The 18228-nt window shown below is 57.6% G+C and overlaps 1 protein-coding gene across 1 annotated transcript; it reads left to right on the forward strand.

Annotated features, from left to right (window-relative positions):
* Positions 1–2901: 2901 nt before the first annotated feature.
* IGLON5 (IgLON family member 5) lies at positions 2902–17809 on the forward strand. Its single transcript, XM_068527810.1, has 8 exons — positions 2902–2980; positions 11593–11671; positions 12347–12579; positions 14098–14217; positions 15588–15722; positions 15936–16056; positions 16622–16776; positions 17490–17809. The coding sequence occupies exons 1-8, from the start codon at positions 2902–2904 to the stop codon at positions 17576–17578; spliced, it is 1011 nt and encodes a 336-aa protein (XP_068383911.1). The 3' UTR covers positions 17579–17809.
* The last annotated feature ends 419 nt before the right edge of the window (positions 17810–18228 follow it).

Consider the following 18228-nt stretch of genomic DNA (forward strand, 5'->3'; position numbering starts at 1 on the left):
AATGAGCTCTCACCTCACGCCTGTCAGAATGGCTACCAGCAAAAAGAGCACAAATAACAAATGCTGGTGAGGATGTGGAGAAAAGAGAACTCTTCTACACTGTTGGGGGGAATGTAAATTCGTGCAGCCACTGTGGAAAACAGTACGGAGGTTCCTCAAAAAAATAAAATAGAACAACCATATGATCCAGCAATTCTACTCCTGGGCATATATCCAAAGAAAATGAAAAACACTAATTTGAAAAGACACATGCACCCAGAGTTCATAGCAGCATTATTTACAATAGCCAAGACATGGTTGCAACCTAAGTGTCCATCAACAGATAAATGGATAAATATTCATATATGTATATATATGAATACTACTCAGCCAAAAAAAAAAAAAAAAGAATGAAATTTTGCCTTTTGCAACAACATGGATGAACCTGGAGGGTATTACGCTTAGTAAAATAAGTCAGACAGACAAATACTGTATGATATCACTTATATGTGGAATCTAAAAAATAAAATAAATGGATGAATATTACAAAACAGAAACAGACTCACAGATATAGAGAACAAACTAGTGGTTACCAGCGGGGAGAGGGAAGGATGGAGGGGCAAGATGGGGCAGAGGATTAAGAGGTACAAACTACTATGTATAAAAGAAATAAACTATAAGATTATATTGTATAGCACAGGGAATAAAACCACTATTTTATAACTTTAAATGGAGTATAATCTGTAAAAATTTTGAATCACGATATTGTACACCTGAAACTAATATAATATTGCAAATCAACTATACCTCAATTAAACAAACAAACAAAAACACAAAACCCTGCCTTAGCAAAGCTTACATTCTGGAAGTGGGAGGTGGAGGGGAAGGGAAGTGACTGGAAACAAACAAGTGAACACATGAAATAAGGGAATGGTAAAGGCTATGGGGAAAACAAAACCGATGTCACAGAGAGCTGTTGCATTGGGAGCGGGGGTTACTTTGGATAGCATGATCAACAAAGGCTTATTTTTTTTAAGATTTATTATTTATTTATTCTATTCTATTTATTTATTTATTTTTGGCGGGGGTCAGGTCTTAGTTGCGGCACGCCGTCACTTCACTGTGGCGCGCGGGCTTCTCTCTGGTTGTGGTGGTGGATCTTCCCTTCTCTAGTTGTGGCGCATGGGCTCCAGGGCACGTGGGCTCTGCAGTTGTGGCTCAAAGGCTCTCTAGTTGAGGTGCGCGAGCTCAGTAGCTGTGGCCTGCAGGCTTGCCCCGCGGCATGTGGGATCTTAGTTCCCTGACCAGGGATCGAACCCTCGTCCCCTGCATTGTGAGGCAGATTCTTTACCACTGGGCCACCAGGGAAGTCCCAACAAAGGCTTCTGAAAGGTGAGACCTGAATGATAAGAAAGGGTCTTGTGTCAATCTGGTGAGAAGAGCATTCCGGCAGAGGGTACAGCAAGTGCAAAGGCCCTGAGGTTGGAACAAGTTGGGCTTGTTCAAGGAGCCAAATGAAGGCCACAGCAGCTGGAGCTGAGTGAGTGAGGCAGTGCAGTAGCATCAGCTGGTTTATGAGTTCAGTGCTTGTTGATCTGAAGGTGGAGGCCTAGAGACCAGGGCATTGGCTGCTGCCTTCAGAGCAGTCATCCAGGGGAGACGTGACAGCTCAGAGAACGGTGGAGTGGGAAGAAGAGGACAGAGTAGAGATCTGTTTTGAAGGTGGAGGCCGAGCTAGCCTCTCTTGCAGACAGATTGGATTTGGGGGGTGGGGCGGGGCGGTAGGAATAGAGGGTGGATGTGCTTTTGCAGTTAAACAGCCCCTAGGGGGTGACTTCAAAAACTTCTGCCTCCAAGTGCCCCAGACATGGAGTGGGCTCAGGGATTGTTCTCTTGCCTCAGAGCCTAGATGGGGGCACAGGGCACAGGGATGCCTCAGCTGGTGGGCCAGGAGGGAGGACGATACCCGGTAAATGGATGCATAGTGGGACCAGGAGGAAGAACTAACTTCAGGTTGTTAGGGCACCGGGCTGAGCTAGCACCCTCCCCAGGACCTCCGTTATTCTTCTCAATAACCTTGATAAATAGAGATGATTCCATCTTGCAGGGAAGACACCGAGATTCTGGGGAAAGAAGTCACTTGTCCAAGGTCCCGCCGCAGCCAAGTGACTGAAAGAATGAGCAGTGGGGATTCTTCGTACCTGAACCTTGGATTCCCATCTCCCAAGGTCAAGTCCCCCAGTCTCTCCCCGGTCCCCTATTATCCTGGGGATGAGGGTTGGGATGGACGGAAGAAGGAAATTTCACCCCAAAGTCAGTGCTATTCATGAAAGTAGATGGAGAAGCGGAACTATGTCCCCCAGGACGAGGGGGCTGGGAGCTCTGATTCCTGGGCCTGGGGGAGGTGGGGACTTGGGGAGCCGACATCCTGGGCCTGAGGGGGCTGGGGGCCCGGACTTCTGGGGTTGGGGGGCCGGAATTTCTGGGTCTGAGGGAGGATGAAATGGGGACCTGAAGCAGGAGGGAGGTGGGCTCCAGGAAAAGTGTCCCAGACCCGGGGTTCTAGGGATCCGAGGTGGGAAGCCGTGTGGACGCCGCGGGGCGGGAGGGGGTAGGGGCCGGGCCGCAGTAACAAAGGCCTCTCCCTCCACCGAGCAACCCTCCTCGGCCCCGCCTCCCCGGCCCCCCGCCTCCCCTGATTGGTCGGCCTTCCTGCCCGTCAGCACCGCCCCCTCCCCGGGTCTGCAGCAGCTCCGGCCGCCTCGTCGCGCCCCCCCAGCCCCCTCCCCCCGCCCCCGCCGCCCCCCGGGCCGGTGCAGCCGCAGGCGGGGTCCCCCCTCCCCCTCCCCCTCTCCCCCCAGGCCTCGCGCGCCCCGGACCGGCCCCCCCTTTCCCCTCCCCCTTCGCGCCGCCGCTGCCGCGATGCCCCCCCCTGCGCCCGGGGCCCGGCTCCGGCTTCTCGCCGCCGCCGCCCTGGCCGGCCTGGCCGTCATCAGTCGAGGTACCGCAGCGCCGGGGGCGGGGGGCTCGGCCGGGACTCCAGGGTCCCGGGCGGGGATTGGGGGCGGGGGAGGGTGCAACCCTGGGCAGGGAAGAGGAGGCCCCCGGACGCGGAGGTCTGGGCCCGGGGGCGGGGGCTGCATCCTCTGGCTGGGAAAGGGGTCCTCGGACGTCTGGATCCATGCCCGGGGGCGGGGGTCCGCGTCCTGGGGCCCGAGCCTGGGCCTAGGGGCGGAGGTGTGCTTCTCCGGGCCGGCGAGAGGGTCTCGGACACCTGGTCCCGGCCTGGGGGCGGGAGTCTGCGGCTCCGGATCGGGGAGGGAGATAGAAGCTCAGTAAGGGTCCCCCGGCAGGATCTCTGAACTGAGTTGGTGGGGGTGGGAGGAGGGTAGGAAGAGGTATGCCCCGTCGGGGGTCTTCGTCTCTGCGTGGAGAGGGTCCCGCAGGGGGTCCCTGCCTGAGGGCTGGGGTAGGCGTTTCTGGGGAAAGGTTGGGGGGATGGTGTCTTCCCAGGGTCAGTAAGAGGAGGGGGCAGGGGTGTCCATAGACCTCCGTCCCAGGGCCGGGAAAAGAAGGGGCTGGGGTCTGGTCTCCCAGCTGAGAAGGGGCTGAAATTCCCCAGCTGGGTGGTCTAGGTTGGGAGAAAGTATTAGTATTTGGAGGGTTGCAGTTATGTGGGGGGCAATGGAGCTGGAGATCCAAGAAGTTGGGGTGCTGGGCTGGGGACTCAGATGTGGAAAGCTCTGGCTGAATATTTGGGTTCGGGGCAGGACGGAGCCTAAGAGACGGGCAGATTGAGGAGGGAGGGAAGGGAAGGGTTAACACGGGGTCAAAGGGTTAAACTCAGCCCTCCCAGTGGGGGAGGGGGACTGGGGCTGGTCTTTTGTTGAGCAGGAAGGGGAGAATGGAAAGTGGGGAGGGGGGGGCTGGGGAGTGAACTTGGCAGTCTCTGTTTAGAGGACGTGTGGCTGGATCTTGTGTCTCCCCAGTGGGCTGGCAAACTGGGGATGGTCCAGTAGATGCCCCCTAAGGAGAGGAGGGGAGAGCAAGAAGGCAGGGGGCAGAGGACAGGGTTAATTCGGTGCTTCCAGAGGATTCCCCCAGGCCCTGCCCCAAGCCAGGATCACAGAGCCAGGGACACACAATCGGGAACACCCTAGAACCCCCAATCCAGGATCACAGAGTCAGGGACACACAATCGGGAACACCCTAGAACCCCCAACAGTCTCAGCGAGACAGCGCCAGCGGCTCTGAGCCACCCGCCCACACACACCGGCCTCGCACAGCCACATAAACACCCATCCCCCCGGTCTGACCCGGAGCCGCACCTGCAGACACCCACGGTCACACAAACCCGGCCCTGCACACACAGGACACAGGATGCTGAGCCGGAGGGTCCCTCCCCCCCTGGTGCAGACCGTCTGAGTGCCCCTCCCACTTGACCCGTCCGAATCCCTGCCTGTCTGTGTCTCTGTCTCTGTCACTTGTCTCCTTAGGTCTCTCTCACATCTCGGCCACTTCCGGAGGCTCCCTGGCTCTGGGTGACATTCCGTTTGTCTCTGTCTCTGGGTCCCCTTCTCTCCATCCCTGCTGGGCTCAGCACAACTTCACATCTGTCCCTCCCTGCCTCTGGAACTGCTTCTCCATGTCACACCACGTGTGTCTCTCTGTCTCTTTCTGGCCCCTGAGATGTGCCTTGGTCCTCACTCACTTCTGGGAACTCACGTCTCATCTCGCCCACTCATTTTCCTCCTTGTGCTTTCACTGTCTCTGGCTGTCTCCCGTTAGCCCTCTCTCTCTCTCTTCCTTTACTCTCAAGTAACTTCCCACTTTCCTTCTACTTTTACTCTTCAGAACCCTAGAAATCACTGCTGTTCACAGGTGCTGGGCTGGGATCTTAGTGGAACCAGGAGGTGGTCTGTGACCTAGGTCAAGTCCAGTCCCATCTCTGGGCCTTTTGTCCCCCATCAGAGAACTGCGAGCAAGGGGGACAGGGCAGAGTGGGGGATGAGCTGAGACGGGATTAGGGAGGCAGAAAGAGAGCCCCACTCACCCACCACCCTCTGACCGTTGGGGCTGAGAAAAAGCCGGTGGAAGATACACCAAACTGCATCTCCTCCTCTCTTTTATTCATTGGATGGTTTCCAGATTACGGGAGGAAAGCATACAAGTAAACCATCCACTACAAATATGCATAAGAGCAAACCCCACTGCGTCCCGCTCCCCTACCCTCCCCAAACCCACTCTCGAGAGGGAGCCGGGGTCCACAGCCCTGGCCCAGCGTCCCCAGCCTTCTCCCACCTACACAGTCAGACGCGCAGTTCAGCATCTGTAAGGGATTGGTTAGTTTGTTGATGTTTTTCCCCAGATAGAAACAAAATAAAGCCATTTCTCTGCAAAACTGGCTTTTTTTTTCCACTTAACTCTACCTCCCCAGCATCTGTAGATATTGTTCTATCGTGCCTCCCCCCCCCCAAATTCTTTATGCCAACACACACACACACACACACACACACACACACACACACACACATCCGCTTAGAAAAGTAGATGCTGCAGGAGATTTGGGGGCAATTCCTTTGCCATATTATACGGAGTGGGGACAGGGTGAACCTGGGCGTGGGTGACCCCCCAGGCCCCCGATTTGTCTGGACTGTGGGCGCCGCGTCATCGGCTCATTTAACAGGTATTTACTGAGCACATAGTCGCTGTTCTAAGCCCTGGGAATCTATAAACACAGCAGTGAAGTCCCTGCCCTCGCAGAGCTTACATCCTCGTGGGATGGAGAGAGATCCACAAAGTAAAAAAAAAACCCTCAGAAGTAAACAGGTAATTTCAGAATGTGATGAGTCACGTAGAGAAAATAAGAATGACCCGGCAGAAGTTGGCCTTGTGACCTCAGGTGGTGTCTGAGCAGCTGAGGGGAGTTCAGACTGAAAGGAGGGGAGAAATCAGCCTTGGAAAGATCCCGAGGGAACGGCAGAGGCAAAGGCCCTGCGGCGAGAACCAGCGGAAAGAAACAGCCAGCATGTGGAAGGTTCCCGGGCTCTTGGCTCTGCAGCCAGACTCTGGGCATCAGTGCTAAGAAGGACTTGGGAGATCAGCAAAGAGGAAGAGGGCTCTGGGGGCTCCTCAATGGCTGTTAGACCAGGCCCGGCCCCTTCTCACGGCTCTTCCCTGCCAAAGCCACACGGACCCGCACTCACGTGGCCCCCACCCCTCCCTGCAGCCCGGCGTCTTCTCCCCAAGCACCCGCCACAAGTTCACACACACTCCTGGGCCTCGGTTTCCCCATCTGTGAGTTCTGGGATGGTGGAATCTAAGCATCCCCTGCATTGGAGGGTCCCATTTCCACCTAAGTTCCTTTGAGGGGCGGCAGGAGGTTCTTATGTCCAGCTCAAGGTCACTCAGCTTGTTAGAAATCCCCTTCTCTCTTTTTTTTTTTTTTCGTTTTTTTTGTTTGTTTGTTTGTTTGGCTGCGTTGGGTCTTCATTGCTGCGCGCGGGCTTTCTCTAGTTGCGGCGAGCAGGGGCTACTCTTCCTTGCGGTGCGTGGGCTTCTCGTTGCGGTGGCTTCTCTTGTTGCGGAGCACAGGCTCTAGGCATACGGGCTTCAGCAGTGGCAGCACGTGGGCTCAGTATTTGTGGCTCGAGGGCTCTAGAGCACAGGCTCAGTAGTTGTGGCTCATGGGCTTTGTTGCTCCGCGACACGTGGGATCTTCCTGGACCAGGGCTCAAAGCCGTGTCCCCTGCATTGGCAGGCGGATTCTTAACCACTGCGCCACCAGGGAAGTCCCAGAAATCCCCTTCTCTCAAGAGAAGGGAATTCACCCACTGCAACCTTCATCCCTTGGTTTATCAAACGGGTATGAGAGCCACTGGTCTGGACTGGCAGAGACCCGTGTGGTCCGTCCCATCACCACTGGATCTCCCGCCAGGCTGGCACCTGCCCCGTAACCATCCCATCAGCCAACACACATAGAGCTGTTTGCAAGCACTTAACTAGCAGGCACTGTATTGAGCCCATTGCTTGGGTGACCTCCTTTCATCCTCTCCCCCACAACCCAATGAGGGAGGCACGATGATCGTCCCCACTTACAGGTGGGGAAACTGAGTCTCAGGGAGGGGAAGTAACTTGTGCAACCCAGTGGCACAGCTGGGATTTCCACCCTGGCAGCCCGGCTCCCCGGTCCGTTCTTTTAGCAGCCTGGTCACGCTGGCATGGTCGTGGCAGAGCAGATGCTGACCGCGTCTTTACATGCGTCGCCGACTCAGGGGTGGGTGCTGGGCATAGAGCAACCTACAGGCCAGACTCGCTCTGCCCCCCTCCCTCCACTCCCGGGGGACCGACACCGAACCAGGGGATAACAATAGATGTTTCTTTAAAAAGAAGGTGCTGTTAGGAACAGCTAGCATTTCTTGGGCCCTTTTTGCCTGCTAAGTGCTGAGCTAAACATTTTGCTTGTACATTCTCATGGAATCCTTGACAAAAAACCCTCCGAGGGAAGAACTACTATTTTTCTCCTTGCTACAGTTGGGGAAACTGAGGCTCAGACTGGCCGGGGGTCACCCAGCCAGGAAACAGGGGGACAGACATTTGATCTTATCAACCCAGGCTCCTTAGGGCTTTCTTAGCGAGTCTCTAGAGACCATCCAGCCCCTCTACAAACAGTTCCCCGCTTGGAGCTAAGCCCAGCTCTGGGGGACACAACCAAGATTCGGGCCCTCAGGGAACTCCTGGTCAGGTAGGGAAGACACCACTGGACAGTGTCCCAGCTGAGTCAGAGGGTACGCAGTAGAGAGAGTGGAGACTCTCTGCCTTGAACAGTCAGGGAGGTCCTTCTGGAGGAGGGGGCGTTTGAGTTGGGGTTTTGAAGAATGTGTAAGAGTCCAAGAGGTGGCAAAGCATGTTGTAGGAATCCATTTACATTCACTCATTCAACAAATATTTCCCAAGGCTTTCCAGGCCAGGCCCTGTGCTGGAAGATGCTGGGGATACAGACCTGAGTCAGACCCAGGCTCTGCCCTCAAGAAACTTATAGCTGGGACTTCCCTGGCGGTCCAGGGGTTAGGACTCTGCACTTCCACTGCAGGGGGCACGGGTTCAATCCCTGGTCAGGGAACAAAGATCCCACCTGCCGCGTGGTATGGTCAAAAAAAAAAAAAAGAAACTTATAGCCTGCTGGGGGAGACAGATACAGTCACCACAGCTGTAAGGGAGGTAGTCCAGGCATTGTGGGAACACAGACTAGGGCTGGAGGGGGTAGGGAGTCAGAGTTTCCCAAGGAGAATTCCTGCAGAGGGGACCTCATGTGCACTAGCTTGTTTATTTTTATATGAAACATCTCTTGAGGCCTCCTGTGGACCAGGCCCTGAGCTGGGTGATGCTGGAGGTGGGGAGACCCAGGCCCTGCCCTAAGAGGCTCCCGTCTGGTGAGGAAAGCAGACCTGAAAACAGTGCAGGGTGACTGGGACTGAGACAGAGGGAGGGGCCGGGCCCGGTGACAGACAGGGTGGTGGAATGGCTAACCTGACCCCCACCCCCATTTACCGAAGCCCAGAGAGGGGAAGGGACTTACCCAAGGTCACACAGCACGGAGGGTCCTCCTGAGCCTGGAGTCTGGGAACTGCGTGAGACAGACATGCAGACCCACAACATCCAAATGTATAGACACACAGACCAGGAATCGAAGACCCACTTGAGATAACTTCATCACTCATCTCCCGAGACTGCCCGCAGCCAGGGCCCAGCTGGGCGTGCTGGGGAAACAGATGGTCTGAGCCAGGCCCTGCCCTGGAGGAGCAGCTGGGGGAGGCAGAGAACTCTGGTCCACGGAGCTCTGGGAGCAGAGCGGGAGCTCACATGGGCTCGGATGGGCCATCTCTCCTAGGAGAGGCCCCCATATACTAGGTCCCTGGAGAAGGAGAAACGTTTTGATGGGAAACAGTGGGAAGGAGGGAGAGGGGAGAAAAGTGGGAAATGCAGAGCTGGGCTACACTAGGGGAGAGGAAGCAGGAGAGTGACGCCGGGACCCCGGACTCCAGGCTGAGGGGCTGGGACTTCGTCCTGGGGGCCACTCCGAGTGTTGGAAAGATCCCTCTGGCAAGGAGTGTGTGTGTGTCTGTCTGTTTTTCTGTCTGCTGGACATATGATTAAGATCCTGCCCACCTCTGTGAGGTCCACACCCCCCCCCCCAGGGCCCTAGCCTGAGCTCAGGAGCCCTGGGTTCTTCCCTGAAGTGGGGCACCTTGGACAGCTTCCTCTTCAACCCCCAGACTGGGGTTGTCCTCCTTGAACCCTAGGCAGTGGCCGTCACAGGGCTGGGGGGAGGGGGGGCAGGTGGGGTGATTTCGCCCCCTGGGAGGTATCTGGCAATGTCCAGAGGTAATTTTGCTTGGGGCAGGGGAGCTACTGGCGTCTAGGGGGTCGAGGCCAGGGGAGCTGTGGAACATCCTACACTCACAGGACGGCCCCACAATGAAGAATCATCCAGCCCCCAATGTCAGTGGTGCCGAGATGGAGAAAGCTTGGTCTAGGATGTGTGTGACCAGGGGTATGACAAATCCTGTGGGGTGTGGGTGTGTGTGTGCAGATAGGGCTGTGTGTGATCTGATCATAGGTGACAGCCTGACTGCATGCGCCCGATTCTTGGCCCAGGGCAGCCCCTTTGTATTTAAGAGGCTGCAACTGTGTCGCTATTTCACTGCACAGGCCGTATCTTCATGCACGACTTTCCAGGGCCGGGGGTGAGCACAGCCCTCCCGCTGGTAGTGTCACTGTGACCGAATCAGCCAGTGTGTGTGTGTGTGTGTGTGTGTGTGTGTGTGTGTGTGAGAGAGAGACAGCCCTCCAGGTAGGGCTGTAACCGTGTGTAGACTTTGCACCTGCGCGTGTGGGCCCGCTGGTGTCAGGGTAACCGTGTGGGTCCGGTTGTATATGGTGGGGAGGGTCAGGGTGCCGTGGCTGCTTGGCCTGGAGCTCTCCCTCTGATGGCTGAGACGCATGCTTCTGGGAGAGAGTTGTCTTTCCTAACTGACCTTCTCCTGGGTGTGTGTCCTGGGCTGTGTGCGTCAGCATGAGTATGTAGGTCTCTGTCCCTCTGAGCAGGACCCACTGCCATGCGTGGGGCTATCTCCTGGCCCCCGGGCGGGCTCTGCGCATCTTTCCCGGACCCTGGTGACTGTGTGTGTGTCTGTCTGTCTGTCCCCTGGCCGCCCCCTCCTGTTACTAGGGTTGTGCGTGGCAGCACCCTTTCTGCACAGCTCAGGACGGGCAAGTCCTTTCCCTCCCTCCAGGGCCCTTCAGATTACAGGAGCGACTCTGGCCCGGGCGAGCCCAGGGTGAGGGGCTGCAAACCCCCAGGGCCTGGCGAGCCCACTGCACTGGCTCTGGCCCAGCCCCGTCCAGAGGGGCTGCTGATGGAGAGGGCCTCCGGGAGTCGTTGGCGGGACACGGGCAATTAACTCATTAGATTAATGAGCTCCTCATCCTGGGGCGGGGGCCAGGGCAGCCCGGTGTAGGCCCGTGCCGCTCAGGCGTCCAAGGTCATCGGCCGCCTCCTTTCCCCTCCCGGTGCTGTCTCCATCCGCCGCCTCCGCGTGCCCAGCTCCCACTCCCTGGCCCCGGTCCAGCCGCTGGCCACGGTCCACAGAGAGATGAATGGCGGGGGCGGGGGGGGCGGCGCTGCAGCGCGCAGGCAGGTGGCATGCGCCCTCAAGGGCGTGCCCCACCGGGCACGGGCACACGGGGGAGTCTGTGTAGACGCGAGGGTCTCTGTAGCACGCCTCAGCGCGTCCTGCGCGTCTGTGATAGACGTGTGTCCGCGTGGATATTCGCGTCCATCCGTGTTTGTGTGCGTGTTTGCATTTGCATGTCTGGATGTCTGGGTGTTGAGTATCTCCCTGAAGCATGTCTTTCCACGTGTTTCTGAATTAATGTGTGTACCTGTGTGTATCCGTGTGCACATGTCTGTTACATCTGTATCTGTATCTGTGTGTATGTGTATCTATGTACTCGTGAGTCTGTGAATATGTGTATGTGTGCCTGTGTACACGGATATCTGTGTATGTGTGTATTCTTGAATCTGTGTGTATGTGTCTGTACACTGTGAACATGTATGTGTGTGCCTTGTGCCATGTCTGCGTGTGTGTCTGTGTACATGTGTATCTGTGCTTGTAGACGTACCTGTGTGCACACCTGTGCATATCTGTTTGTATCTGCGCGTATGCAGTTCTGTAATTGTGAATCTGTGCATATGTCTGTGTGTGTGTGCACGTCTGTACACAGCACCTCTGAGTGTGTATATGTATTGGTGTGCGTGTGTCTGTGTGCACGTACATGTGTGTTTGTGTGTGTGATTGTGTGTTGTCTCAATGTCTCTGGAGGTGCATAGGTTTGTGTATCCCAGTCTGTCTGGGTCAGTGTGGGCTTGTGGGAAAGTGTTGCGTGTGTCTGCTCTGAGTGTGTCTGCCATGTGTGTCTCTGAAAACAACAGTGAATGTGTGTGCCAGTGGGTGTGGGAAGTGTCTGTATCTGCTGTGGTGTGTGTGTGTGTGTGTGCGTGTGTACAGATGCGTACAGTCCCGCCGAGCTGAGCTGCCCTCCCTTCCACAGGGCTGCTGTCCCAGAGCCTGGAGTTCAGCTCCCCTGCGGACAACTACACAGTGTGCGAAGGTGACAACGCCACGCTCAGGTAGGGAGACCCGGAGGGTACTGCCCCTTCACCTTGCTTGGGGGGAAATGGTCCTGACCCCCAGGCACAGCCCACACCTCCCCTGTCAAGAGAGAGGTCACTGGGGCCCAGACTCTGGGCCCAGGTCCACCCCTGGGCCTCAGTGTCCCAATCTGTCAAATGGGTGGAGGAATGGTGACCACCACCTGGGTTGTTGTGAGGATTCAAGAGTCTGTACACACGCCCTGAGCTTAGAGAGCCTGGCACACTGTGCCTGCTTGGTGAGAGCCAAGCTTACACTCCCCCAGCTCTCTGCCTACCCAGTCTGGGTCTGTCCCCTTCTCTCTGAGTCTCTGTCCCCCTCTCTCTGGGTCTCTGTCCTTCTATCTCTGGGTCCCTCATCATTCTGCATCTTTGTCCCTCTCCCCCAGTGTGTCTGTCCCCCTCTTTTTGGGTCTCTGACACACAACAATCAATAACCATCAGCTGTCATTCTGTTGTGCACTTGGGCTCACAGCTCTCCCTCTTTGAGGCTCAGTTTGCCCACCTGTAAAGTGGGTGCAGTCACACCTGCCTCCAAGCACTGCAGTGGGCCTTCCTCCCACCACCACCAAGCCCCCGCGACGGGGGACCCTGGAGGGCCAGGCGGGGGTGAGGGATAGAAGAAAATCACCCTGCCCTCGTCCTCCCCGCCAGCTGCTTCATCGACGAGCATGTGACCCGAGTGGCCTGGCTGAACCGCTCCAACATCCTGTACGCGGGCAACGACCGCTGGACCAGTGACCCGAGGGTGCGGCTGCTCACCAACACGCCCGAGGAGTTCTCCATCCTCATCACCCAGGTGGGGCTGGGCGACGAGGGCCTCTACACCTGCTCCTTCCAGACCCGCCGCCAGCCGTACACCACTCAGGTCTACCTCATCGTCCACGGTGAGCCCCCAGCTGAGGCCCTGGGGGGGGGGTGGGCGGGATGGGCCCGGGTGGCGGGCGCAGGGGACGGGGGACCCTCATGTCCTCGCCGATCCCTGGGACACAGCCATGGGGAGGCAGACACACACCCTGCCCTCACGAATTCCAGCCAAGCAGAGGGAGGGAACGTCACAGGCAACTTCTAGGGCAGGAGAGCTACAGGGGCGAGGGTGAACTCGGAGGAAGAGCGCATTCATTCACTCAGCCCTGTTTATGGGGCACCTACCACGTGCAAGCATTGCTCCACGGGCTGGGGACAGAGAAGGAGCCAGGCAGGCTGTCCCTGCCCCTTTGGAGGTGACTTTCCAAGGAGAGGCAGCTTCCCAGACATAACGTCCGAGCCGAGACCTTCAGGTGGGTGCAGGGCTGGTCCCGGAAAAAGAACAGCACGTGCGGGGGCTGGATGCGCAGAGTGGGAGAGGTGGGGTTGGAGAGATCCACGGAGAGGGCAGGAGGCTGCCTCACATGGCCTCAGAGGTGGTCTGGAAGGCAGGGAGCACTTGGAGAGACAGGACCACAGGGACAGCCCAGCGGGGCCGTTGACAAGCCCCGACTTGAAGCCAGATTCCCCCAGCTTCCCACCTCACCGCCACCACCCAGTGGCTGAGGGATCCAGAGCGAGCCTGGCGGTCTCAGACGCCTCATCTGCAAAATGGGGATGACGCTGTCATGTATCAAGTCCAAAACATCGTCAGTTGGAAGGGGCACCTTTATCTTATGCCTTGCTAGAAACGGAAAACAAAACAAAACAAAAAAAAACCCTTCCAATTAAACACTGGCGTCCTACATCGTAAAGCCATCCTGATTGGAGAAATGTGCAAACGGGTGGGGTCGAGGTGGGAAACGCCCCTGTGTGTTAGAATTGATGAATATAGCAACATCTACCCCAAAAGGGAGTAGTGAGGGTTTAATGGGTTAATTTTTGTCAAACACTTAGAACACTGTAAGCTTACACACAGTAAGCACCATACGAGCATTCGTTAAATAATTTTTTTAAATAATAATACTAATCAATAAAAATAGAGACGGGGAAGGAGGAATTCAGACCAGAAGATAGAAAATAGAAACCAAGTTAGGAGGAAGGTGGAGAGAGACTGAGAAAGAGTGAGGAAGACAAGACCAGCAGCTGGAGAAGGAGCCAGACCCAGAGGGAATGGAAAACACAGAGGATTTCTTACAGAAAGACAGAGGAATGTCAGCTGGACTCCTGGGTCTGAGGGAGGAGGGGCTGGGGGCCTGGACTCCTGGGTCTGAGGGGGGAGGGGCCGGGGGCCTGGACCCCTGGGTCTGAGGGGGGAGGGGCTGGGGGCCTGGACCCCGGGGTCTGAGGGAGGAGGGGCTGGGGGCCTGGACCCCTGGGTCTGAGGAGGGAGGAGCTGGGGGCCTGGATCCTGGTCTGAAGAAGGAGGGGCCAGGCCTGGATCCTGGGTCTTGGGAGCCCACATCTGGCCTCTCACTGACCTTCCCTCCCGCCTGCAGTCCCCGCCCGCATCGTGAATATCTCTTCGCCTGTGACTGTGAACGAGGGGAGTAATGTGAACTTGCTCTGCCTGGCCGTGGGGCGGCCGGAGCCCACGGTCACCTGGAGGCAGCTCCGAGGTGAGGACCCCACTCCTGGCCGAAAGCCCCTTCCCCCACTCCGCAGTCTGGGCCTCTCAATTCCCCATATCCCTAGCTAGATACCCAGAATCTCCCATTACCCCCCTCCTTTGATCCCCCCCGGAACCCTTGTGATGACTGGATTTCCCCCTCCTACCCTGGTCCTGTTATTTCAGTGGAAGACCCCAGAGCCTTAGAGCCTTCCCCACTTGCCATCCCAGGCCTGGGCTGTTTCCTCCAAATCACCTCCTAGATCCCAACTTGCCCCACATCCCCGACCCCAGTGGCCTCAGTCTCTTCCCCCCCAGCTCACAGGATTCTCCGGGACTCAGACCCCTACCACTAGATGGCCAGAGCCAGGTTACAGCCATGACCCTGGCCCATGTTCCTGTCTCCTGCGCACATCACTACATCTCTGCCGGATGCCTTAGGCCAGTGCTTCTCAAAGTGTGGTCCCCAGGCTGGCAGCATTGGCATCACCTGGAAACTTGCCAGAAATGCACATTCTTGGGCCCACCCCAGAGTTAATGAGTCCGAACCACCCCTCCCCGCATCACCACCACAACCTGTCTGAACAAGCCCTTCAAGTGATTCCAGTGATAGGGCTAAGAACCACGGCTGCCCCCGAACAGAGTGCCAAGGGGCCTGAAAGGGACGTTCCAGATCGCAGACGTCACCCACTCCCCTTTTACCTAGATCTCTACTGCCATTTCCCAGATCCCTAGATCCTCACTCACTGGGTCTTTGGAGACCAATTGTGCCAATCACTAGATCCCTTGGGACCCCAGAACCCAATAACTAGGTCTCAGATCCTTGGATCCTCCCCTCCTGGTTCATCTGAGCCCCACAGTCCTGGTCTCGAGTTTCTGGATCCCTGGATGCTCTGAGTCCCAGAGGGTCTTCTGAGCCGGCGCTCTGTCATAAGACCCCAGATATCTGGATTGCTGATCCCAATCACCAGATCCTGATTCCTTGGGTCCCAAGGGCTAGATCCCAGAACTCTGGATCCTCCCCAACTGGGTCTGTATTTTCTAGATCTTTCTGAGCCCCAAGATCCTAGGATCCTCCCCACTGGGTCCTGTGAGCCGCATGATCTGAGTTATGGACTCCCAGATCACTGTATCCCCTGAACGCCCCCAGTTCTAGGACCCTCCCCACTGGGTTCTAGTTACTAAGCCCCAGATGCTCATTCTCTGCCCCACCCCTAGCAGGAGATCCCAGGCCCGGCAAGCCCCTCCCCATTCCCACTGACCCGGGCACTCCAGGCCCTGCGCTGTCCGCCCCGCTGATGTGTGTCCGTGTTGTGCCCGTGTTGTCCCGTGTTAAGTGTTTGTGTCTGGCCCCGCCCCTCCCCTCCCTTCCCCCCACAGATGGCTTCACCTCCGAAGGCGAGATCCTTGAGATTTACGACATCCAGCGGGGCCAGGCCGGGGAATATGAGTGCGTGACTCACAACGGGGTGACCTCTGCACCTGACAGCCGCCGCGTGCTGGTCACAGTCAACTGTGAGCCCCCGGCACTGGGCACGAAAGCGGGGCGGGTCCTGGGCCCCTGGGGATGAAGGGTATGGGGGGGTCTGCGTGAGGAAGGAGTCTTGGGGGGGGGTGGGGGGATGCTGGAGACCTGGACTCCTGGTAAGGAGAGAGGAGTGGGCTGGGGGTGGGACCCCTTCGTCCCCAGCCGGCTAGGAGAATTCGCTGACCCTGGTCCCTCACCAGATCCTCCGACCATCACGGACGTGACCAGCGCCCGCACAGCCGTGGGCCGGGCCGCCCTCCTGCGCTGCGAAGCTATGGCGGTGCCCCCCGCGGATTTCCAGTGGTACAAGGATGACAGACTGTGAGGACGGCACCGGGGCCCGCCGTGGTGGTGATGGTGGTGGTGGTGGGGTCCTTGGTCCTTTGGACCGCGGGGAGGGGGGGCAGAGGGAGCAGAGTACTGGCTCCTGAGAACTTGGGGGTCCGGCTTCTAGGTGTTGGGGTCCTCTGAGCCCCAGGGAAACTGTGGTGGCTTACTGGAAATTTGGGTCCCAGGATGATGAATGCTGGAGCCTGGTCTCCTCCGGCTCTTCAGGAAGAAGGTCTGGGGTGGGGGTCGATACTGAGGATCTGGCAGAGAAGTTTTAGGGTTAGGGGACCATTGGGTCTGGGGTCCAGCGGGGCCTGGGTGCCCCTAGTGGTCGGAGGTACACACTGAGAGAGTCCAGTGTCCCTGAGGGGCTGGGCTGCCTGGAGAGGGGCGTCGGTGGGAGTGGCCCGAGATCCACGGGTCGCTGGGGTAGGGGACAGAATGTAGGGTCTCCAGGGAATCGGGGAGCCTGACAGTCAGGGGGCTGGGCTTTCCGCCTGGAGAGGGCCCCGGGCCGGGGTCCTGCGGCCTGGTCCCTGACCCGGATCCCCGGCAGGCTGAGCAGTGGCACGGCCGAGGGCCTGAAGGTGCAGACGGAGCGCACCCGCTCGATGCTTCTCTTCGCCAACGTGAGCGCCCGGCATTACGGCAACTACACGTGTCGCGCAGCCAACCGGCTGGGAATGTCCAGCGCCTCCATGCGGCTCCTGCGTGCGTCACTGAGCGGCAGGAGGGGCGGGGCCGGAGCGGCGTGGGTGGGGCCGGGGCTGAATGGGCGGGGCCAGGGAGGTGGAGATGCCGGGCCGCCCCCAGACTGTCCCCGAACTTAGGAAAGAGACGCACCCTCGACTCAGCAAGAAACCGATCCCTTCTACAGACGTATTCACTGGGCGCCCACGAAGGGCCAGGCACTGGGTGCTGGGGACACAGCAACGCACAAAAGAGCCAAGGTCTAGGGACTCGCACGGCTTACGGTCTAGCAGTAGTAGAAAAGCAATAAACAGGTAGACACGTAAGTAGACTGAAAAGCCAACAAATACATAAATAAGCAAAAAAATAATTTTGCATATCAATAATGGCTATGAAGAAAATAAATAATAGAACTGGGGATGGTAGCGTTGGATAAGCTCATCAGAGAAAGCTTCCTGGAGGGGGTAACCTTTGAACTGAGACCTGAATGGTCAAGAGAAGCCAGCCCTGCCAAGATCTGTGGGAAGAGCTTTGTAGGCGGAGCGGCCAGTGACCTGCCAGATGCTTAGACTAAAACAGAGTCAGAGAACAGGCGCACTGAGTGAAAGCCCAGAAAGGTCCCCAGGAGGCATCCTCAGACAACACCCTCAGAGCAGAGACAAGACGCCCGGGAGAGACACACATGGGGTCTCCCCACTCTGGGCCTCCTCCCCTGACCCCCTCTCTTTCCCCAGGCCCAGGATCCCTGGAGAACTCGGCCCCGAGGCCCCCAGGGCCTCTGACCCTCCTCTCCGCCCTGGGCTGGCTGTGGTGGAGGATGTAGGAAGAATCCAGTGCCCTGGAGTCCCCCCGCGGGGGGCCTGAGGCCGAGAGCAAGAGGAGAAGGGGGAACAAGCGCCGCGGGTCTCGAGGGGGCAGAGGAGCTCTCGGCCGCCGAGGAAGAAGAGAGGAAAAGGAAGGGAAGGAGGAAAGATCTTTACAGAACCCATCACTGTGAGGGATAACGCAAAATTATGCATCTTTCTACAGCCATTCTCGCCACCGTTCACCTTTCTGATTGTGACCCACCCCCGGCCACCCCACACCCCTCTCTTAGCTCAGGCTGTCAACTGGATCGCGTGTGTGTAGTGGGTGTGAGCGTGAGCCTGCACGCGCGCGCGCGCGTGTGTGTGTGTGTGAATGGGTGGGGAAGGGAGCTCAGCACTCTTCCCTCCTCGACACCCCGCACATCCACTGCCCGCAACCTTGCTGTCTCTCACCTCTGGCTAGAGGTAGGTATGGGGGCTTCGTGGCGGAAGCTGTGAGGAGAGGTTTGCCAGGCTCCCTGCTTTCCCAGTATATGCATTCACACCACCCGCTCCCCACCCTGTTGAAAGGCCGTCTCCTGGGCAGGTTGGGAGTGGGCAAGGACCTCACGCTTGTCTGTCAAGCTGTCACTCAGCCTCTGTGAGCAGGTGCAGGACCTCCATCTTG

Source organism: Eschrichtius robustus, chromosome 19 (genome assembly GCF_028021215.1).
Source record: "Eschrichtius robustus isolate mEscRob2 chromosome 19, mEscRob2.pri, whole genome shotgun sequence".
NCBI lineage: Eukaryota > Metazoa > Chordata > Mammalia > Artiodactyla > Eschrichtiidae > Eschrichtius > Eschrichtius robustus.

What these genes read in the sequence shown, in the direction of transcription:
- IGLON5 (XM_068527810.1), top strand. Translation starts at nt 2,902, where the DNA reads ATGCCCCCCCCTGCGCCCGGGGCCCGGCTCCGGCTTCTCGCCGCCGCC. An exon ending in CCTGGCCGTCATCAGTCGAG is followed by an intron (nt 2,981 to 11,592) that starts GTACCGCAGCGC and finishes TCCCTTCCACAG; the next exon opens with GGCTGCTGTCCCAGAGCCTG. An exon ending in TGGTACAAGGATGACAGACT is followed by an intron (nt 16,057 to 16,621) that starts GTGAGGACGGCA and finishes GATCCCCGGCAG; the next exon opens with GCTGAGCAGTGGCACGGCCG.